Consider the following 24,081-nt stretch of genomic DNA (forward strand, 5'->3'; position numbering starts at 1 on the left):
GAAATTAAAACCATTAGCCTCATTAAGATCACCTAAGGGGAGGGAGTGAGGAGAAGGAAGAGCACTAAGTTCCAAGACAGTCCAATATTAAGAGGTATAGGAGAAGAAGAAGAACCAGCAAAGAAGACAGAAAAGGAGAGGCCAGTAGGATAGGAAGGAAACCAAGGGAGTGTGGTGGCCTGAAAGCCAAGAGGAGAAAGCATGTTTGGAAAGAGTGGGTGATCAGTAGTATCAAATTTTGATGATGAATCAAATACAATAATACACTGAGTCTTAAACTTGAATTTATTTCACATTTAATGTCTCTAAAATCAGAATGCATTTTACAGTTGATAGCATGTGACAGCTTAATTGGCATATAAAATAATGGCATCAGATCAGAAGTAACATGGTATTCAAAGACTGATAATTGACCATTAGATTTAGCCAAGTGTAGGCCATCGGTGGATTTGACCAAAGGGTTAAGATGTAGGGATGGAGTGGGTTTAGGAGCAAATGAAAGGAGAGAAACTGGAACTCTTCAGAGTGTTGCTGTGAAGGGGAGGAAAGAATGGGGTAGTGGCTGGAGAAGGAAGTTGGGATATAGAGAGTTTTTGGGTTATTAAAATGGAGGAGATGAAGCATGGCTGTGTGCTGATAGGAATGTTTCTGTAGAGATTAGCATATTTATGATATAGGAGAGAATGGCTGTGTAGCCCATTGGAGAAAGGAATGATGGCCTAAGTGGTAATGCCAGCCTTAGGTAGCAGAAGGGAAGGTAGAACTGTTGGGGGCAGATGCTCAGGTGGGTGAAACAGATGGAGGAGTTTGCTCTACTCTGACTGCTTAAGTTTTCCTAGTGAAGTGGAGGAAGCAAGGTCATTGGCTGGGAGGAAACCAGGGAAGGAAGGGTTAGAATTTAGAGGAGAGAAGGGCACGAAATGGTTGTCTAAGAAAGAGAGAGAGGGTGAATGGACTGGCAAAATATTGGAATATTACCAGGCAGCGTTGAGGTTTGGTTGGGTACTTAAAATGGGACAATTTGTATGATTGTGTGATTTTCTGCAGCCGTTTTCCACCCCAGGGATGCAGACCGTAAGAGGGCTCAGAGTTGGATTTCAGAATTTGAGCTGCTATTTTGCTAAGGAAGTGTGTTTGGATAGGCGAGGACCCAGGGAGTTGAGGGTGTATATGAGAAGGGGTTCTAATGATTGACGGTGGACTCTAAGCTGGGTAGGGAGATTGCTTGTCTGCCCATCTTTTCCTGTTCCTGTCATAGTATCTCTGATTTACTTACACTAAAGCAGAGTAGCCGATGTGTGTGTCTAATGAGCTTTCAGTTTGTCTGTTTTGATAAAGGATCCCATCCTTCACTCTGAGAACCAGGTTTACTCTGCCACGATGGCAGAGCTGGCCTCATGAGGCACAGGTTAGAAATTGGTGGGGAACAGCAGAAGCATTGTTAGACTGTTGAGATAGTTCCGACGTTACATGCCTCTCTCAATAGACCTCCCATTTACAATACCCCGTGCCCAGCCCTATATCCCTTCATCCAACACCAAATGTGGACTGCAAAAGAATGAAGATAATAATATCTGAAGAAGTATTTTTCTAATTTTCTCTTTTTTCCATTTTTTAGGCAATTGATCAATTAAGAAATAAAGGCTTGCCTGCAGTTCTGGTTACAATTGGCCAACCGCATCTCTTAAATAAGTTTAATTTTGTTAAAGCATACTTTTTCCTAAGTGTGGCTGCGACAATAAATTGTGTCCCAGAAAATAAATTTAAGACAGTAATTACCAACAGGAGCAAACCAAACCTACCAAACTTGAAAGGTAATTGTTTTATTTTTTGCTTATTTCCCTTTCTCCTCCCTTTCCCTAACTATTCTCCCAGCCTCCACTAATCTATATAAATGATACAGTATATATTCTTCCACAGTTTTCTCTATGCTCATTTAATGACACACATATGTACTTATGTCTAGGTGTATGCATGTACATACGTGTTTATATATATCCATATTCATATGCTTTATATATAATACACTATCATATATATACACATACATGATAGGATTTATCATTTATTTACAAAATGGTATATTCACATTTTTCTGTATCTGATATTTCCCATGCAAAAAAACGAGAGAAACATAAGCAAGAGCCTTTACTGTGGTTGCTATGCAAATGGATGGATAAAGCAGGGTGAACAGGCTTAGTATTTGAATAATTTTAGTTTGAATAATTTCAGTGAGCCCTGGGGGCGTAGGGGCTGTCTCTAGATATCTGATAACTGGTCTTGGGGTGATTAGGGCAGGGGAAGGGTGGCCTGGGGTAAGAGCCTAATAAAGGAGGTGGTGGGGGCATGGGCTCTTTAGTTTGCACATGAAAGGTGTGCCCACAGGTGAGTCTTTTATCATCTCTAGGAACTGGGAGGTCAGCAAGGCCCCAAATGTTATCATTTCTACATCAGACATACAGAATTATTATTATTTTTTTTTTGAGATGGAGTTTTGCTCTTGTCACCCAGGCTGGAGTGCAATGGTGCGATCTAGGCTTACTGCAACCTCTGCCTCCCAAGTTCAAGCAATTCTCCTGCCTCAGTCTCCTGAGTAACTGGGATTACAGGTTCCTGCCACCATGCCCAGCTAAGATTTGTATTTTTAGTAGAAATGGGTGTTATCATGTTGGCCAGGCTGGTCTTGAGACATACAGAAAATGTAAACGCATAATTAATATAGCCTCATAGAATGAGTTGGGAAGTGTTCCCTCCTCTTTTATATTTTAGAAGAGTTTGTGAAGAATTGATACAACTCTTCTTTAAATGTTTGGTAGAATTCAACAGTGAAGACATCTGAGCTTGAACTTATATTTGTGGATAGCATTTTGATTAGCAATTCAATCTCTTTACTTGTAGTTCTCTTAAAATTATCTATTTCTTGACTCAGTTTTGGTAGTTTGTGTCTTTCTAGGAATTCATCCATTTCATCTGTGTTATTTAATTTATTGGCTTACAATTTTTTTCATAGTATTCCTTTATAATTCTTTTTTCAAATTCTGTAAGGTTAGTAGTAATGTTTCCTCTTTCATTTCCAATTCTATTAATTTGAGTCTTCTCCCTTTTTCTTTCTCAGTCTAGCTATAGGTTTTTCAATTTTGTTGATTTCTTCTACTTTTTCTTCTGTTCTCTGTTTTATTATTATCTATTTCAATCTTTATTATTTTCTTTGTTCACTACACTTACGAGTTGGGAAAAAGACTTAGAGGGGCTCCTGTGTTCTCAGTGTTACTTTGCTTAAGCTAGAGACTCTGTCCCACAAGCTGGTGAGGCTGGGTGGAACAAGGGAACCCCGTCTGCTTAGTTGTGCCAGTTTGAAGTGAAGTTTCCATCTCACTGAACAGGCAGAGGGAAGAGAAGTAGTCATCTTTCTCCAAATACCACAGACTTGCAGTACTGTTCTCACCACATTTTAGTAAGTGTTCTTCACTAGATGTTTAATCATTTGCTGTATGGCCTTAGAATCATTTCCAGAGACTTTAAGCATTAAAACACCAATAATTTTTACTAATTTAATGATAAAGTGGGTTCATAGAGCTCTTCACATTGGGATGCCAGAAGTTAATCTCCTCAACAATGTGTTTTTGAGATTTATCTATATTTATGTTTGTAGCTGTGGTTCCTTTATTTTCACTTTATTTCTTCATGTACTGATGATACACATTTAGACTGTTTTCTATAAACATTATTGTACATGTCTCTGAGTGCTTATGAGTAAGAGCTTTTATATATCTAGGAATGAAATTGATGTATCATATTTAACTTAAAATTTAAAGTTAATTAGTATCTCTACCCTCTTTATAGATCATTTTGTTCTGATCACCCCTTCCTACTTTTATGATTTGATAGCTTTAGGTTTTAGTTTTCTTTTGTTAATTTGATATTTATACATTATACTATTTTTTTTCCATTCAATAGTTGTTTAGCTTTACCTACTTATTTGCTGTTTTCTTTGCTCACCATTACTTACTGCGTTTCAGACTTTGGACATCTCTTTTCCCTGAGATGTTATACCCTTTGTAAGTTTTGATGAATAGCTAGTGTGTCATTATCATTTATTTAAAAAATCTATCCTTTCATCACTGAAATAAGAAATTCATTATATAATAAATTCTCATATGTACCAGGTTATGATTCTTTTTTTCATTTTACAGCTTTAAAAATTAATATATAATAGTTGTACGTGTATGTGGGGTATATGTTTTTTTATATACACATAAAACGTGTAATGATCAAATCAGGGTAATTGGGATATCCATTACCTCAAACACTTGTCATTTCTTTGTGTTGGAAACATTCTGAATCTTCTCTTCTGTTTTGGAATATACTATACATTCTTGTTAACAGTAGTCACCCTACTGTGCTATCAAACACCAGAATTTATTTCTTCTATCTGATTGTATTTTTGTACCCATTAATGAAGTTCTCTTCATCCTTCCTTCCCATCTCCCCTTCCCAGCCTCTAGTAACCACTGTTCTCTCTACCTCCATGAAAACGATTTTTTTCTTAGTTCCCACATACGAGTGAGAACAGGCAATGTTTTTTTTTCTGTGCCTGGCTTATTTCACTTAACATATAATTAACTCAAACAACCCAATAGCAAAAGAAACACAAGTAATTCAAATAAAAAGTAGGCAAAAGACCTGAATAGATATTTATCAAAAGAAGACATATAAATGGCCAAAAAGCATATGAGAAAATACTTAACATCACTAATAATCAGGAAAATACAAATCAAAACCACAATGAGATATAATCACACCCCAGTTAAAATGGCTTTTACCAAAAAGACAGAAAACAGCAGATGCTGGGGAGGATGAGGAGAAAGGAAAATGTTCATATACTGTTGGTGGGAATGTAAATTAGTACAGCAACTATTGAAAACAGTATGGTCGTTCCTCAAAAAACTGAAAGTAGAACTACTGTATGATCCAGAAATCTTTTCTATATATCCAAAAGAAAAGAAAATCAGTTTATCAAAGGGATACCTGCACTGCTATGTTTATTGCAGCACTAGTAACAATAGCCAAGATATGGAATCAACCTAAGTGTCCAGCAATGGATGAATGGATAAAGGAAATATGATGTATATATACAATGAAATATTATTCAGCCATAAAAAAGAATGAACTGTCATTTGTAGCAACATGGATAGAACTGGAGGACATTATGTTAAGTGAAATAGGGTATGATTCTTGATTCTCTATTTTGGACTACTGATTTTCCTGGCTTCCTGTTTTAATAAAATAGTTAATTTGATTTTATAACTGAAAACTATTTATTACCTCCTATGTTGTTTGAGAATTGAGAATATAACAGTGAAAATAAACACAAAAAATACTCTCTTAAAACTTGTTATTGTAGAAAAATACAATAAATTAAATGAATAAAGGCATTGTGGGTTACATGTAACAAGTGCTTTGGAAAGCAGGAAAGGGGGTTAGGGAGTGCAGGAGTGGGGTGTAATTTAAAATAGGGTTTTTAGGAAGAGTCTTAATAAACAGATGATATTTGAGCACAGATCTAAAAGAGGAAGGGAATGAGATGTGAGTTTCTGAGGAAGAGTATTCTAGATAAAGGGAACAAATATCGAGACCCTGAGATGGGCATGTGCCTGGCATGCTTGAGGAACAGCTGGAGGCCAGTGAACAAAGGTGAAAGTTCTAGGAGATGCTGTCAGGGAGAAAACAGAGTGTTTATGAAAGGATTTGAAGGTCATAATAAAATATTTGGCTTTTATTCTGAGTGAGTTGTTATACCACTGGAAAAATTTTAAGAGGAAGAATTAAAAGTTTCTAAAGCCTAACTCTGGTTTCTGTATTGAGACTAGGTTAGGCTATGGGGTTAGGGGAATGAACAGGGTGAATAATTATAAGAGCATAATCATATTTCTTTTTAGAAAGCTGTTGAATAATTCAAGTTAGAACTTATGATGGCTTCAACAAGAGTAGTAGCAGTGGAGTTGGTGAGAAGTAGCCAGATTCTGGATATACCTTGAAGGTGGAGTCAAAAAGATTTGAAAGGGAAGATCAGAAGTTCACTTTGGGGCATGTTAAGTGTGGGATGTCTATTAAGCACCTGAGAGGAACTAAAGAGTAGGTAGTATGAGATATGATTCTGGAGCTCGGGAGAGAAGTCCACACTGAAGAAATGTTTCCCAATCATTAGTCTATAGATGGTATTTAAAGGCCTAAGACCACACGTCATCTCCATGGAAATGAGTTTAGATGGAGAAGAGACAGGTGAAGGAATAAATGCTTGGGTTCATCAGCAAGAGGTCAAATAAATGAGGAAGAATCCACAAAGGAGACTGAGAAAGGATGAGTGAACAAGGTGTTTTGAGGAGGAAGGAGTGATCAATTGAATCAAAAGGCCAAGGAAGATGGAGGTTGGACTTAACAAAAAGAATGTCATTGAAGAATCTAGAAGATAAACTTTGTTGAATTCACCCTTATTGGAGTGGAATCAAACAGAATGTGTGCAGGGGAATCAGGGTGAATGGAGATAAATGGGGAAGCTGCTGAAAGGGACAAAAGAGGGTTTTTTTTAAAAAAAAAAAACTGAAAAAGTAGCAGTCTGTTTTTGTTTTGATGGGAATCATCAAATAGAAAGAGGGAAAATAATGATGGTGCAAGGTGTGGAGTGAGGAGATACCTAACATGATACCCTTAAGTAGGCAAGATGGGAATGGAACTAGTACTCGAATGGAGGGTTTGGCCCTACATGGCAACATAAAATTCACCTATAATGACAAGTTGAAGGGCAGAGTGTATAGGTTCACATGCTAATGGTGGAGAGATGTATTGTGGGTATGTTTGCAAATTATTTGCTAATTTCTTTGGTTTCTTCATTGGAATAGGAAACAAAGACATCAACTGAGTGAGAAGTGGGGAGGAAGTGTTGGAGATTTAAGGAGAGAAGAGAAGGGATGAAGTAGTTGTCTTAGAGCATAGGAGGGCAGATGGACTAGGGAAATGGAGCAGGACTTCTGGGCAGCTTGCAGAGCCTTTTTGTATTTCTAGTGTGAATTTAAAGTGAGAAGAGTTAGCATGGATTTTTCCCAGCCACATTAAAATTCAGGGGTGCTGAATGTCAACAGAGAATTGGATTTGCAGGGGCTTGGGGATTGACCAGGTGGGTGCCATAAAGGAGAGACAGGCAAGGAAATTTAAGGTGTTTGCAAGAGTGATTATGTTTGATGGACTAACGAACTAAAGCTGGGTAAGGAGGGATGAGATGGCAGGGGGAAGAGAGGGAAAGGGAACAGTGAAAGACTAGTAGTGTCAATGGATTGTGGGTTCTAGAAGGGGTGAAGTATTGCTGGATTCATGATTCCTGAAAGAACAATCTGGAAAAATATTAGTACTTTTGTCTGTTAAGGTCATCACTATTCACCCTTCACTTTTTCCTATTTTCCTCATATATTCTTAGGAATATTCTACCTGCATACTTCAAGGTAATTCAATCTGATTCTAAACAAGAAAACTATTACAACAAAAGACAAAAGGCACTTTTGGCTTTTTCATTGGAATTCGTTAAGATGCTTATATTAATTTTAATGTAATTTATATATTTTTATTGTCTTCCCATCCAAGAACATAATATATTTTCTCATTTTTTTCATATTTTGTGCCCTTTTTATGTTCCCTTCCTGGAGTTCACAATTAGTCCCATATTCTCTACTATCACTTGTAGATAATATAGCAGCTAGTTCATTTACCAGGCTACTCCATTCAAATTAAAGACTTTGAAAAACTTTCAGTTTCCCTTTTTCTCTCGTGCTTTTCCCTTTAGCAGGTGACATCACCTCACTTCACATCCAACTCCTGATTTTAGTTGATTTTATTTCTAGATTCTTATTAGTTTTCCCTTAGCATGTCTATTCAATTTCAATAACTTTATTTAGTACTAACTTTTTGCATATATAATTACCTGTTTAGAATTAAACATGTAGATTTTCTCTCCTTTACTCAGTATTTCTAGATATTAATCCTAGTCTTCTGGCTTCCATAAATGCAGATAAGAGATCTATTTCTTTTATTTTAGAAAATTTGATTTTTTGATTGGAGATCTTTCTCTTAATTCTTTTAGATCAGGGATTTTGCTGGAAGCACATCTGCCTGAAACCTGCCTGAACATTGAAAGAATCTGCATTTTGACAAAGCATTTAGTTCCAGAAAGCATTTTTTGGTACTCTGCTTGCACTTCCTTAAGTGTTATTATTTTGGGTTCAAATTGTCATGTTTGCTCCTAGCAGTTCTATTTCCCATGTGAGTTTCCTCTTCTTGCCTACTGAGCCCCTGTAGAAGTCAGGCTAAGCTGGTCTGTTGTAGCAAATCAGTCTTTAAATATCATGGCTTAACACAGCAAGGGTTTAGTTCTTGCTCAGATTGACAAGGGGCTGTGTTTTGCAAAGCCACTCAGGTACCCAAGTGCTGCTATCTTGGAGGCGCACCATCTGAAACACTCTGCTCTGATCTTTCCTAGAAAGCCTTAGGGTGGCACATGAGCCCTTAAATGGAACTCTGGAATTTAGTCTGGAATTCTTATGTAATTGGATAAGACCATATTTAAGTGCGTAGAGGCCAGGAAGTATAGCTTGCCAGGTGCTCAGAAAGGAGAGGAGTATGCATATAAGTGAACATGATTAGTCTGAACCACAGATCCTAGATATGGTGTTATTTTTGCTGGTCATCCCATTGGGGTTCCTGTCTTGTTGGTATCAGCTATGCAATGGAGAAGGTGAAGTCAGTGAGATGTAGAGTGGCAGGCAGTTAACTAGCCTCTCCTAAGGCATCAGGACTCCTGTATCTCTTTGCCTGTGGATGGCCTATCTGTCTAGCTCTTCTTTTTATTCTAGAGGAGAACGCTCATGCGGGACCCATGTTAATTTTATCCCACATAGGTTCATGAACATGTCTAGGTTAAACTCTTCCTAGGGTCTTTTGTATGCTAACGTGCATCCCAGGCTTCTTCTGCACCCTGTTCAGGCATTTGTTTTCTCTCCATCATTGTCTCTGTCATTCTTACTTTCTCCCTTAGGTGGAAAAGCCCAGTCCCAGATCCTCCTGCTGGGCCTTCCAAGAGCCCTAGCCATCCCTCATCCTCAGCTCACCCCTAGATTCAGACCCTCATAATTTAGGAGACTAGCCAGGTAGGGAAGGGTTGCTGTTGAAAGAGGAGAGGAAGTTAGGTGTATTAAGTTCCGTGTTACTTCAGAATTCCTCTTCGCACTTAACAAACTTAATTTCTTCAGGTGGATATATTTTTCTGTCATTTGTAGTCAAATGATTTGTGGTTTATCTTTATCTCCCATAGTCTGGAAGCCCAGTTGAATGAAGCAGGCAAAGACTGTGATCTGAATTCTCTCACTTCTCCCCAGTTCAGAATAAGAGCAGGCTTTGGATCCTGGATGGAGATTTTGAAAGAGATGTATGAGTATTGTGGATTATGCTCTTCCAACTGGTCTCACGCTCAGCTCTTAGACTGAGGGGCTTGTGCACATCAGCAGAACTGATGCTTCCACGGAGATCTTATTGAAATGTTAGAAATATCTGGAAGAGGGCTTTCAGGAGTCCTGGGATCCCAGAAGAGGAAAAACTATATCAGTAGCCAATAACTTGAATAACATCACTAAATACCTAAAAAATTCTTTCAGAATTGTCTGATTTGTTGTTAAGAATCAGCTTCAGCCTTCTAATATATGACATTAGGGACTATTTGATACAGAAATATGTTTCTATATTCCTGTGTTTCTATATTATCATTGTGTTTTTTAAAAAGTTATTAAACTTATGGATAGTTTTCCTGTGAATGATGAGTTTTAAAAACTATTAATAGAATTAGGGTGGGTGTAGTGGCTCATGCCTATAATCCCAGCACTTTGGGAGGCTGAGGTAGGCAGATCACTTGAGCTCAGGAGTTCAAGACTAGCCTGGGCAACATAGTGAAACCCCATCTCTACAAAAAATACAAAAACTAGCTGGGCATGGTGGTGTGCGCCCGTAGTCCCAGCTACTCGGGAGGCTGAGGTGAGAAGATGGCTTGAGCCCAGGAGGTGAAGGTTGCAGTGAGCTGAGATTGTGCCACTGTGCTCCAGCCTGGGTGACAGAGCCAGACCCTGTCTCAAAATAAAATAAAATAAACCTAGAATTAATATTTAAACTAACCATAGATATCCTTGGTCCTTCCAAAATTTTGTGTCTTTATAGAGATATATTCAAAGGATGATGGAAGTTCATTTTATAATCTTACAAAACTTAAAGATGAGATCACTCTTAGCATGCTAAAGGTAAGTTTGAAACTGTTTTCAAACCATAATAAGTTAGTTACCAGAAATCCACTATTAGGCCCTGGATGGGCCTGCTTTCAGAGTTATGCTTGCTCTTGTGAGAGCAGTTATCTTTTCTTGTATAAGAATGGGTTGGAGCCAGAGATGGCGTTTACTCCTCATGAGAAAAGTGGATATCCAGCTTTAACTTCACAACCTGATTAAGGTGCTTCAGAAAATATGATTCTGCTGGGCATGGTGGCTCACACCTATAATCCCAGCACTTTGGGAGGCCGAGGTGGGCAGATCACCTGAGGTCGGGAGTTCAAGACCAGCTTGACCAACATGGAGAAATCCCGTCTCTACTAAAAATACAAAATTAGCCGGGCATGATGGCACATGCCTGTAATCCCAGCTACTCGGGAGGCTGAGGCAGGAGAATTGCTTGAACCCAGGAGGCGGAAGTTGCAGTGAGTCAAGATCGTGCCACTGCATTCCACTCTGGGCAAAAAGAGCGAAACTCCATTTCAAAAAAAAAAAAACAAAAAAACATGATTCATTATTTGGTGGGATATGAGTATTCCATCCGCTGTTTATCATTTCCCAATAATAGTGATGACAATGGCAACAACAGCTTTTGCGTGATTATTTAATTTTTATAACTTTATGATGTAGGTAGCAATCATTTTGAACGGTGCTGTGCTGAACCATGAGAAAACTGAGGCTTAGACATCTAAGAATTTGACTAACATCATACAACTAATAAAATATAGATCCAGGAGAAGGACTACATCTTTTTGATTCAAAATCCATGTTCTTAAACATTATACTGAATTGCCCTAATATTTATATAATATTCACTGCTCTGCACAAATACATTTTTAGTGGCCTGTCACTTGAAAGATTGGTTGGTCCCTTTATCTTCTGCCATGTCAGGTTGCTATTTACTATTGATTGTCTACTGTAAAAGTCTCATTATCTTCACATTACCAACTAGGTGACCATACTTTAACTTGAAATACAGTTGATCCGCATTATTCACAGATTCTGTGTTTGCTAATTTGCAGATCCACTGAAATTTATTTGTAGCCTGCAAATCAATACTCTTGGCACTTTGTTGGCCATTCGTGAACACACATAGAGCATAGAAAAATTTGAGCTGCCCAATGCACACATTCCCAGCTGAGTTGAACAAGGAGATGCTCTGACTTTTTGTTGCCACTCTCATACTGTAAACAAGTAGCCTTTTCACGGTCTATTTAGTACCATGCTTTTTGAATTTTTGTCAATATTTACAATGACCCTCCAGCATAGTGCTGAAGTGCTGTGGAGCATTTCTAAGTTAAGAGGGCTGTGGTGTCCCTTATGGAGAAACTATGTGTGTTAGATAAGCTTCCTTCAGAAGTGAGTGCTATTGGCTGTGAGTTCAAGGTTAGCGAATTAACGGTATATATTAAATATACTGTTATATATCCTCAGCCATAAACACACATTAAACAAGGCTGTGTATTGAGCAGTTAATGAAAATGTTGTGACCAGAGGCTCTCAGGTACTTTTCTCCACATCTCCCCTAGGAGCAATGGCTCAGTATCCAGTAATCAGTGTTTGCAAGAACTTTATAGAACATAACTACTGTGAATAGTAAGCACCAGCTGTGCACACAAGAAAAGGTCACTGTCATGCATGCTGACGCTTGCTTTCACTTTCCTTTTCATTTTCTGTTGCCTTTTTCCTTTTTGCTGAACTCTCTTCTCTGATGATTAGATACCGAGTTCCTTTTTGGTCTTCCATTCATTGTTACTTTTCAGTACATGAAAAATATTTGCCAAAGAAGAAAGAGACAGTATTTGTATTATTTCTGAACTCATGTGATGTATGGTATCCTTTCCTTAGTCGATGTTACTGATGGAAGCTGAGGACAGGCTAAACTTCCTTCTGTCCGAGGTGGAACAGAAGACCCTGTCCCAGTGCTCCGCTGGCGAGCTGGAGATTGTGGTGGAGGCCCGGCTTCAGCTGGCTGCAGTTGCTCTGCAGAGGCATCGGGCGGCATACAGGTGCGTCTCTCCATGCACAGGGGAGGGATACCTTTGAAGAGCGTTCCTTCACCCTAGTTTGTTAAATAGACTTAAATTTTATGTAAGTCTTAGAAATCCCTATATCCATAGTATGCTTGCTTTTTATCATTCAGGGAAGTTTTCATACATGATTACACTTAAAATTATAGCTCTGGCGGGTGTGGTAGCTCATGCCTGTAATCCCAGCACTTTGGGAGGCTGAGGTGGGCAGATCACTTGAGGCCAGGAGTTGGAGACCAGGCTGGCCAACATGAAGAAACCCCGTCTCTACTAAAATATGAAAATTAACCAGGCTTTGTGGCAGCACTGTAATCCCAGCTACTCGGGAGGCTAAGGCAGGAGAATCACTTGAGCCCGGGAGGCAGAGGTTGCAGTGAGCTGAGATTGCCCCACTGTACTGCAGCCTGGGTGACAGAGCGAGACTGTCTCAAAAAAAAAAAAAAAAATTACAGTTCTCAATAAAGCAATTATTTTATGAAGGCACACAGCTGGGTTGTTTAATTTCATATATAGAATGAACAAATTAACAATGCATTGATTTTTTAATACATTTAATTTACTTTTTAAAAAGACAATCTTTTTACAAATAAAACCTATGGAGTGTTTTTTTTTTCTAAAACATTGAATTAAAATATTAAGAACAAACCTATTTTGAAAAAGTAACAGTTTCTGCATCATACTGCACTGAACTGTTTAATAAACTGTTGTAGGTGGCTAATTATTTAAATGTGCTGCAATTGTTAGTGTCAGCTCTTTCATTTAGTTTGTTCATCGACTTATTTATTTAGTCAACCAGTATCTGTTAACTCTTTTACTGCCAGGCTCTGATCTAGGCAGTGAAGATATAAAGATGCATAGAATACAATTTCTGTATCCATATGCTCACAGATATATAAGCAGTCAGGTAGAGTAGTAAAAATAGTATTATGGTGCTTTTTTCATATTTAATAATATGGACATCTACATTCAAGAGTTTCTCCATGCCATTTGTGATAAACACTTCTATCATGAGGTCCTCTGACACATTCAATAATGATTCATCTAATAATGCATACATTCCTTATCATTCATTAATTCGTTTAAAAAATAAGTTTGTGCACTTTCAATATGCTAGGCACTGTTCTAAGCTCCTGGCAAGTACCAGTGGCCCAATACTCATATATACAATCTAGACAAAATATATAACAGTACTATCCAAAATCTTGCCCTATATTCTGATAGATAATAAACATGCTGACAATGAACTATAAACATAAGTAAATTACAGAGTGTAGACAAAAATGATAAGTGCTGTGGAGAATATAAGGAGTAGAGGTTGGAGGGGGACAAGTTACCATTTTAAAATTGTGTAGTTGTAATAAAGAGTGTGACTCCATTTTGATGTTCAATGGCTGACAGCAAGCCCGACCACTCCCCTTCTCTTTCTGCCCCTGACCTGAGCAAGCAGATAAGAAAGCCCATCTGTTCCCTCCTTTGGTGTTAGTGGAAAGTTCAAACCATGTAAGTCCTGGCCCGTGTGCAGGAACTCTTAGCCCAGAGCCACCCACCACCCACCATAAAACTCCACGCCAGTCTCTTTTCCTTGCTCTCTCCATACATTTTCCCACCTGTTTGGGAACCTGCTCTGATCTTCTTGCAAGGTCTCATTATGTGAGCAGTACCTGCTTTCATACCCTCTTGACGTGTGTGTATGTGGGATCAGTCGTGACATCTGAACCACATTTTGGGTGGTCAGGCTTCATTGATGAGGTGACATCTGAACAAAGTACTTAAATGAGAGAATTATCTGTGCAAATATCTATAGAGAAAGTGTTACAGGCCATGGAAACATGCCTGATACACATTTGAGGGACAGCTCAAGGTCTCCTGTGGCTAGGGTGGAGTGAGTAGGGGCAGAGTTGCAAGGGAGATCAGCAAAGAGGTAACTGGTGGACAAGGAGATTACATAGGACCTTTTGTCCAGGGTAAAGACTGACTTTAGTGAAGTGGGGAGTCATTGTAGAGTTTTGAGCAGAGGAGTGACATGATCTGATTTTCATTGTAAAGGGATGGCTCTTGCTGCTAGTGTGAGAATTGATTATAAGAGGAAAAGGGTGTGAAAGCAAGGAGATGAACTAAGGAGGCTATTATAACAGAAATATGGTGATGTTTCTTACCAGTGTGATAGCACTGGAGGTAATGAGAAGTACTTGGATTCTGAGTAAATTTTGAAGGTAGAGTCATTCTATTTTACAGATATTGGATGTAAGTTGTGAGAAAAAGAGAGGAGTCAAAAAAGAAGTGGTCATTAACTGAAATGGGGAGGTTGTGGGGATGCAGCTTATTTGGGGGAAACATCAGGAGTTAAAATTTGGATGTATGTAGTTTGAGATGTCCCTTAGATGTACAATTGAAGATGTCAAGTATTCTGAGAGTCTTTAGAATATAGACAGTGTTATTCAAATGTTCCCAGCATAAAGAAAAGATAAATGTGTAAGGTGATGGATATACCAATCACTGCTATTTAATTATTACACATTATGTAATGTATCAAAATATTTTATGTACCCGGAAATATATATGTCTATTAAGCACCAATAAAAATGCAATGATAAGAATAATACAAATTTTAAAGTACAGTATAACAACTAAAAAAAATAAAGACAGAATTTTAATACTGGATGAGCTCCATTAGGGAGTATAAATAGATGGAAGAGAGAAAAGGACCGAGGACCAAGCCCTGAGTTTTGTACTCCAACTTTACGAGACTGGGGAAAAAATGAGGAACCAGAAAGGGAACTGAGAAGAAGTGACCAGTAAGATAGAAGAAAACCAAGAGATTATGGAATCCTGAAAGCCAAGTGAAGAAAGTGGTCGAGGGGAATGGAGTGACCAACTGTGCCACAAGCTTCTGATAGATTGAGTAAGGTAAGAATAGAGAGTTGACCCCTGGATTTAGCATGGAGGCCAAGGGTGACCTTCACAGGAGTAACTTTAGAAGATGCTTGGGAAAGATTATGTTTAGAGTTGTTTATGAAAGAATGGGAAGAGAGAAATTGGAGCCCACAAATAAAGATGATTCTTTAGAAGAGTTTTACTATGAAGGGGAGTAGAGAAAGAGGGTGACTGCAGTTGGTAGAAGTAGGGTCAAGACAAATTCTCTTGAAATGAGAGAGACGGTAATGAAAAAGACCCAGTACAGAGAGCAAATGTGATGTTCTGATATGATTGGCACACAGTCGAGTAGGAGCCCAGTCCAGTCTTCCCTTTTTCTCTAATACAGAATAAAGTTATCCTCTAGTTTGGGAATACAGAATAGTCTCTGGAGGTTAGCCAGGGGACTAGCTGCCTGCCAGGGACACAGATGGAGAAAGTCACCCAAGAGAAATCAGTTCCCCAGGCTGATGCCATTAGAAATTGTGGGGTCCAAATTGGCATCAACCGTGAAATGCAGAAACCCTGATAAGTTAATTTAAAAAGGTCCTGACATCATAAAGCTGGAGCAGAGGCATACCCTGAACAGTCTCATAGAGGTTAACCCAGGAAATGCAAGACTTCTATGGAAAATAACTCCCACCAAAGATAGCACCGAGTCAAATATTATAAATCAGATGAAGAAACAGCCATAACAGAGAGTTAGCAGACACAATAAATGGCAGACTTCACAGCCCAAGAAATAAACTGTTCAAAGATAGGAAGGATAGAAGAGAATCTACAAAGAAACAATGAGACAACACAAAAAAGGAACAGATGAATTTGGAAAACAGCCAAATAGAAATTCTATAAATGAAAAAATACAGTCACTGAAAGAGAAAAGAAATGATCAAGTTAGATGAAAAATATTGTTTTTTTTCCTCTCCTTATTTTTTTCATTTATAATGAAATTCCATACATTAAACCCCATTCAAATTGAAATTTGGAAGAGGAATTACATTTAAGACTTTTAGACTGTCATTCTCTTTAAACAGGAGAATCCCACTTATATATTTCCCAAAGGGGAAATCAATTCAGCAGAAATCCTCGTTTGCTTTGATTGGAAACATATAATCATCTCATCAGTATAAGCCTACAAGCTTTGACTGAAGGCTGTTCCATGACTAACCACATCTAAATCTAGATGACAGCAGAGGAGTTGGGAGATTTATAATTTTTTGTAGTTTTTAAGCAGTGATGAAAATCTGTAAAGTATGTTTGCAGCAGTGATTCTCAAAGTGTGGTCTGCACATCTCTGGGGGTGTCTCCCAGACCCCCGGGCATGGGGGTGTACATGAGGTCAGAACCATATTAATAAAACTAAGACAGCATTTGCATTAGTCACTGTGTCGTTCACACTGGTGCTGCAGAAGCAACAATGATAAGACTTCTGGCGCCTCACCAGGAATCAAAGCAGCAGCCCCAAACTGTACTAGTAGTCATTGTTGTCTTCACTCCTGCACATTTGTAATTTAAAAAAATGCCAGTTTCACTTAAGAATGCCCCTGGTGAGGCAGTAAAATCTTGCACTTATAAATCCCTATCGTTGGATATATATTTTTAACATCTTATGGGAATATTATATGGGAAATATGCCTAGGTATGTCTGCTGCTTATGAAAGCTGATGGTTGACTTGAAGAAGAATGTGTGTGATTGAATTGAGAGTTGGACAGGCTGCTTTCTTCATGGAATACCATTTTCATTTGAAAAACAATGGACAAACTATGGTTATTCAGACTTGAGTATTTGGCAAATGTTTTATTGAAAATGAGCCAAGTGAGTATGCCACTTCTAGGGAAAGAACTGATAGTATTTGTTGCCGATGATAGAATTTCAACTTTCACAGGAAAACTAGAAGTTTGGGAAACTTGTATGAGCCACCACGAGCTTGACAATTTTCTAATGTTTAGAATTTTTTTCTGTCAGATTGGTAGAAATACTAAAAACATGACTTAAAAATATTGAATAATAAAATGCTTCAACATTTGGGGGAGCTCTATAACTCAGGGAGACATTTCCTAAATGACTTATGCATAATGTTACAAAATCCTAGTGAACAAGATAGAGCAGTAGATTTTAATGGAACAAAGTAGGAAAAGTTCAGCAATATGTCGTATTAGATTCTACATTGCAACAAACTTAAAAAAAAACTATCACTTGTCACATGATAATTGTCACTTTGATACTACATTGGTGTACTATCAAAGAAGAACATTAAAGCAGTTATTTGAATCAGCTATTCAAATACTTCTCCCATTTCCAATGACCTTGTGATGCCTAATCTTCATACACTTCAGCCCAAACAATATTTTACAAAAGACTGAGTGTAGAAAAAGATATGAACAATCTTCTGTTAAGTAGGTGTGTGTGTGTGTGTGTGTGTGTGTGGTGTGTTTTCAGACAGTCTTGCTGTGTCACCCAGGCTAGAGTGCAGTAGCAGGATCTCAGCTCACTGCAACCTCTGCCTCCTGGGTTCAAGCGATTCTCCTGTCTCAGCTTCCTGAGTAGCTGGGACTACAGGTGCACACTGTAGTGTGTGCTACTGGCTAATTTTTGTATTTTTAGTAGAGATGGGGTTTCACTATGTTGGCCAGGCTGGTCTCAAACTTCTGACCTCAAGTGATCCACCCGCCTTGGCCTCCCAAAGTGCTGGGATTACAAGCCTGAGCCACCATGTCTGGCCACTTGGTAGCTTGTTTTTTATTAAACAAGACATTAAAGAGATCCATGGCATTCTTCTCATGAATTTTTTTGAAAATATAATTGTTTGCATAAAATATTTTATTTATGTTAATATGTAATAGGTTTACTATTTTTATTTTAAGAGGAATTAATAAATGTTAAGGAAACTAAGACATTTTTAGCTGAATTTCTAATGTTGGCAAATGTTGATGGAGCTCTTTTGGGTTCTCAATAATTTTTAGAGGTATAAAGAGGTGCTGAGAATAAAAAGCTTGAGAACCACTGGCTTAGAATATTGTCATATGTATAGCTATGTTTAAGGACACATGGTAGTTGATGGTAGAATAGGCTTAGCGTAATAACATACCATTTTCCCCATTGGAGTTTGAAGGGAGAAGAAATTTTTACTATGTAATTCTCTATAGAACTGTTTTTTTTTTTCCAAACTATGTATCAGAGAGCAACAGCAGCCCTAGAAAATGTTTATCATTACCTTCATTCTTTCCCCAGCTCTCTGTGTATCCTATACCCTTTTGGTATGAAGGATATGAGTGGTTTTTATTCTTTTTAGGGAGGAAGAATGAAATGAGAAACTAAAAATTACAAAATGGCCATAGAAAGGACTATGACTTCTATGTCATAATAGAACTTTAATTTGAAAACCAGATAGACATATGCAAATAGTGTGCAAGTATATCAGAATTGCTCCTATTTTAAATACATGAACCTGGCCCTTGGGACAAAACCTGCAAAAAACTTTGATGTTATTGCCTTTTTGGAGCAGAGTTGTCATTTAGGGGAAGCCTACTGTCAAGATGAATGAGTTTTTCTCATGTGAACTTTACCCCCTGTGAGCTTCTGTTTGGGCACTGCTGAGAGTGTTGGACAGTCCCTTTTCTAAATGATGGTTAGCTTGACATTTCATGATACTTCTAATAAAATTATGTGTCAAGGAAATTGAAAGGCACATTCCCTAGGGTGACAGGTAGAGTGAGTTGCTTGGATTTTATGAGAACAAACTGACCATTTTTGTCATGAATGTTAATAAGAAATAAATGGGATCAAAGTTATTCAAATTATATTTCTACTTCTAGGGCTGCCTCTTTCTTTCAAAATCCTGTGGGATTTTTTTAAAATAAGTGTTCCTTCCTATTCTCCTTTACATTTAATCTGTTGTTTAAATGGAAAAATATTTGGGCCTTTTAATTTTGTGTCCGAATGAAACTTTCTTCTTTTGGGATTTCAGACTGTTGGCAGTAGGTAATCCTCACATACTTTCTATCTGTCTAGTGTAGTGGAGAAACTAGAAATTTTCCATTCTGCAGCTAAGCAGTACTGAGTGGATTAGGATATACTGGTATGTCTTATATTTTATTCATTAAGTTTTTGGGTTAGCAAGATGCCAAACCTCATACCTTGTTTCTCTTAAAATCAGAATTTGGGTTTCAAGATGAGAAGAATGGAATGGGTACCATTTTCTTTTTCCAGGGTTTTCTATCAGCCATGCTGAGTTAGCCTTGGAAGCTACTGAGTAAATGAGGTGCCTCAGAAATGTGTGTAGCCTTGAGGGAGGAAGAGTGTGGGGAGGGCATGTTTCCTGTGCACACACTGACTCCATGCTATGTTTGTTGTTGTTGTTATTTTCTTGGTTAGTTTTATTTTAAATAAAAAACAAGTTAATTACAGTATCTTAGAAAATTTTCTACGAATATCTAAACCATTTTAATGGCTCAGCAAAATCTTGAGAGTTTGAAATTCAGTAACTGCTAAGAGATTGGGATGTTATTTAACAATTAGAAAAAAAAATCAATTTAGTCTCTCCCCACCTCTCCTGGCCAATTCAATACACTAATAATGATAATAGCTAGCATGCATTATGTGCTTCTGTTTGCCAAGCACTCCTATTTGCTAAGCACACTCCATGCTTACTAGAATGTCAGTTCCATGAGGGCAGGGATTCTTGTTTGTCTTCTTTACTGCTGTATTCATAGCCCTGAGATTTCTTCCTAGCCCATAGCAGATGCTCAATATGTACTTTTGGATTATTATAAGGATTAATTAAGATCTTTATTTTATGAAAGGATCTTATTTAACCCTTATAATAATTTCGTGTCATGAAGTTTGTACTGTTATTATCATCATTATGGCTTTACAGATGATGAGATTGATAATCGGGGTTCCAAAGATCACACAGTTAATATATGGTAAAAGTGGAATTTGACCTCTCTCTCTCTCCAGTGTATGAATTCTTAAAAATTAGGTTATTTCACATGACCTAAAAAGTTGTTTTAAGTAGAAAAAATACAATTAAATAACAGAATCTCTAGAAATGTATATTTCTAAAATTACAACTGACTATAAAGAAAAATGTCAACTGGTTTAATCTGTGAAATATTTTAATTTTTATAAGTACAATAACAACAAAAACCATTGCACCAACAATACATAGAAAAACAAGATTTTTACTTCCAGTAAATATGACAAATAGTTCCTTTCATTTTTACATAAAATTACTGATAAAATTGATAAAAAGAGACTGTTGATAAATGGTCAAATACCATAAACTTTTCATCAAAAAGAAGAAATTATAACTAGTATGTATACACCTGGAAAAATATCTGTCTGCTTACAAAGTGAAGTTAAAGCAATGAATGAGGTCCAGATTTCTACCTGAAAAACAGCGTTGGGGTAATATTCCCTGATAGGTTCTCTACCAACTTCCCATTGAAAGACATGTTGCCCCATGGAGATAGAAAAATAGAAAAGCTTTAATAGAATTGAAAACTAAGCATAGTAATTCAACTTTTGCAAGAAATGGGAAAACTTTTTTTCAAATGGTACCCATAGATGAAGATGGAGTCAGAACCACAAGGGATCATCTGCATCCACTTTATCCCCTGAAAGGAGCAGCACTGTGGGCCAGGAAAGAAGAGTGGTCCCTCTGCCTTCTGAGCGCATAACTGAGAACGAGTTCACCTTAAGCCCCCTAACACTGTGCGGGGGCTTAAGGAGCTACTCCAGCCAGCAGAAAAGATCCATCTCATAATTAAGACTGAGGAATGAGGCAGTGATTCTGTAAAAATAACTGGTGGTGGGCACTGGAGCTAGTTTGGGCTCAGTGTAAATAATGATAAGTTTGCATAACTGAATACAGATGTCAAAACTAATTCCTGAAAAAGGTGATAGAGTATGAAGATAACTAACAATGACCTGGGGATAATATATCAGATTTTAATAACCAAGTGGATGTGGGAGAGAGAGGGTAATTAAAAAGTACGAAATTCTTCATCCTATATGTAGGGAATCAAAATATGTTGGTTCATTTTATACATTGAGAAATAGAGAAGCAGAGTAGAGAAATTATGTTTTTAAGATGGATTAATGGAGAAATGTGTTTTGGAAAATATTAAACATAACTGCTATTAGAATCTAAACCAGAATATATATATTTCAAATCAGTGTGGAAAATAAAACAGAAATAGTCTTATGGCAGAAGACACAAAACAAAGGAAAAAGAAAGAATACACTCAGAAAGCATAAAATAATAGAAGAAAACAAGGCATGTTAATTATGCCCATAAACGTAAAATTGTTGAAACATACTGGATTTGTGAGGATTTTTTGGTTGCAAATGACAGAATCCCAACTTAAGCCAAATCAGCGAAAAGGGGAAATTTTCTCATTCATGTGACTACAAAGCTGGGGAAGACAGAGGTAAAGATGGGCCTGAGGGTTTACTGAGAGCAAAGGCTTGAGTGCTCCTGGAATCACCTCATTCCATCTTCTCTCTTTCAGCGTTATGTGTTAGCTTTATTTGATCAGATTGGCTTCCTCTACAGTGCTGGATACATGTCTGCCACTAGATCAAGACTTCTAATGCCCCAAATTTACCAGAGAGAGAGCACAAGTCTGCTCTTGCTTCAGGTTCAGATACCAGGGAAGTGCTCTGATTGGCCCAGCTTGGCTCCTGTGCCCATCCCTGGTCCCAAGCACCATGGCCAAGGAGGCAGGGTCATGAAAGAATATGGAAGCTCTCACTAAGAACTGAGAAGGGGGGTAGGCAGAGGAAGGAGAATAATGTCCCAGAAGGATGGGATGTTTGATGCTTTTCTTAGAAGAAGAATGCTACTCAAAGTAGTAGATATAAAATTGAACTATAAATCACTGTCAAAAATGGTCCAGACATCTTTAAAACTAAAAGGATTTTCAGTTATCAAAGATACTAAGAAAAGGTAAAGAAACAAAGATGGCAATATCAATATTATGCTAAGTAGGATGCAAGGCAAAAGGCATTGAACTGCACCAAGAGTACCATTGATATTGATGAAAGGTACAGTCAACAGTGACTATATAACAGCCATAAATATGATACTAACACTATATGGATAGCAAAAATTCAGCAAAACCAAACTCGTTAGAAACTGTGAAAAGACAGAGATGGTGTCATAGAACAACAGATAAGAGTGCAGGCTCAGGGGCTGATTGCCTGAGTTTTGAACCTGGCTTCTCTTTCTAGCTGTGTGACTTGGATCAAGTTATTTAACATTTCTGTGTCTTCATTTTCTAATCTGGAAAATAGAGATGATAATAGTACACGCTGAATATCCCATATCCGAAATGCCTGAGGCAAGAAGTGTTTCAGATTTCAGATTTTTGGGGGGATTTTGGAATATTTGCATTATTCTAGTTGAGCATCCCAAATCTGAAAATTTGAAATCTGAAATGCCCCCACAAGCATCTCTTTTGAGTGTCATGTCAGCACTCAAAAAGCTTTAGATTTTGAAGAATTTTGGATTTTTGGATATGGGATGCTCAACTTGTATCTATATACCTTGTAGACTTGTGGTGGGGAGTGAATGAATTTATTCACAGAAAGTGCTTAATATAGTATCTGTCAGGTGGCAAACACTTGGTAACCAGTTATTATCTTTTTTTTTTTTTAAAAGATTGTGGGGAAAAAAAGGAGACAATTTCTGTGGCCAATGTTAGCACAATATTTTCAGTTTTTAATAGATATTTTATATATATGTATGTATATATATGTATGTATATATATGTATGTATATATATGTATGTGTATATATATATATGTATGCATATATATATATATATATATAGACAGAGTCTTGCCCTGTCACCCAGGCTGGAGTGCAGTGGCGCAATCTTGGCTCATTGCAACCTCTGCCTCCTGGGTTCAAACCATTCTCCTGCCTCAGCCTCCTGAGAAGCTGGGATTACAGGTGCCTGCCACCATACCCAGCTAATTTTTGTATTTTTAGTAGAGACGGCATTTCACCATGTTGGCCAGGCTGGTCTTGAACTCCTGACCTCGTGATATGCCTACCTCGGCCTCCCAAAGTGCTGGGATTACAGGCATGAGATATATTGACCAAAAATATAGCTCAATAGACCGATATAGAAATGTAATTTAAACACTGAGCATATGTACCCATTCTGGGCGCCTTCTTGTAGGATCCATGGGCACTGATGAAGCTGAACATACACTGCATCAGAATCTCAGTAACGGATCCAAAGGAGGAGGGAGCACGGACGGCAGGCTGGGGATGGGGGAGGGCCCTGGAACGTGTAAATCTGATTTACAGCTTGAAGACATCACTGTGGCTGCTGTTTGGAGGCCAAGACTGCAAGGGCAAGAGTCACGGCAGGAAACTGGTTAGGAAGCTACTGTGGTCATCCAGCCTGGAGATGATCGTGACTTGGACGAAGGCGTTAGCAGTGGAGGAGATGAGGAGCCCTATTTGGAAGGCGAAGCCTGTTGATGGATTGAACATAAAGTGCGACTCACAGAGGGGAAGCCATGACAACTTCTGGGTTCTGCGTGTGGGATGGAGGACACGGATAAGGAGTGGGTTTGGGTGGAGGAGATGAAGCGAGGCGGTCTGCTTTTAACTTGCTGTTACTGGTCTCCTAAGACTGTTGTAGCAAAGTACCAAAAACTGGGTGGCTGAAAGCAAGGAATTTTATTGCCTAACAGTCCTAGAGGCAAGACTTCTGAAATCAAGATGTCGATGGGGCCACACCTGCTCTGATGGCTCTAGGGG

At 38.1% G+C, this 24,081-nt stretch overlaps 1 protein-coding gene across 1 annotated transcript in view; it reads left to right on the forward strand.

The window, feature by feature from the left end:
* CFAP54 (cilia and flagella associated protein 54) overlaps window positions 1-24,081 on the forward strand; it is a 378,083-nt gene that overhangs the window by 209,161 nt on the left and 144,841 nt on the right. The window contains exons 43-45 of the mRNA XM_058425781.1: window positions 1,619-1,814; window positions 10,252-10,331; window positions 12,204-12,364. Of these exons, the coding sequence (XP_058281764.1) occupies window positions 1,619-1,814; window positions 10,252-10,331; window positions 12,204-12,364 (437 nt within the window). The remainder of the gene's footprint in view (window positions 1-1,618; window positions 1,815-10,251; window positions 10,332-12,203; window positions 12,365-24,081) is intronic.

The sequence above is a fragment of the Hylobates moloch genome, unplaced genomic scaffold, assembly GCF_009828535.3.
Source record: "Hylobates moloch isolate HMO894 unplaced genomic scaffold, HMol_V3 SCAFFOLD_12, whole genome shotgun sequence".
Lineage (NCBI taxonomy): Eukaryota > Metazoa > Chordata > Mammalia > Primates > Hylobatidae > Hylobates > Hylobates moloch.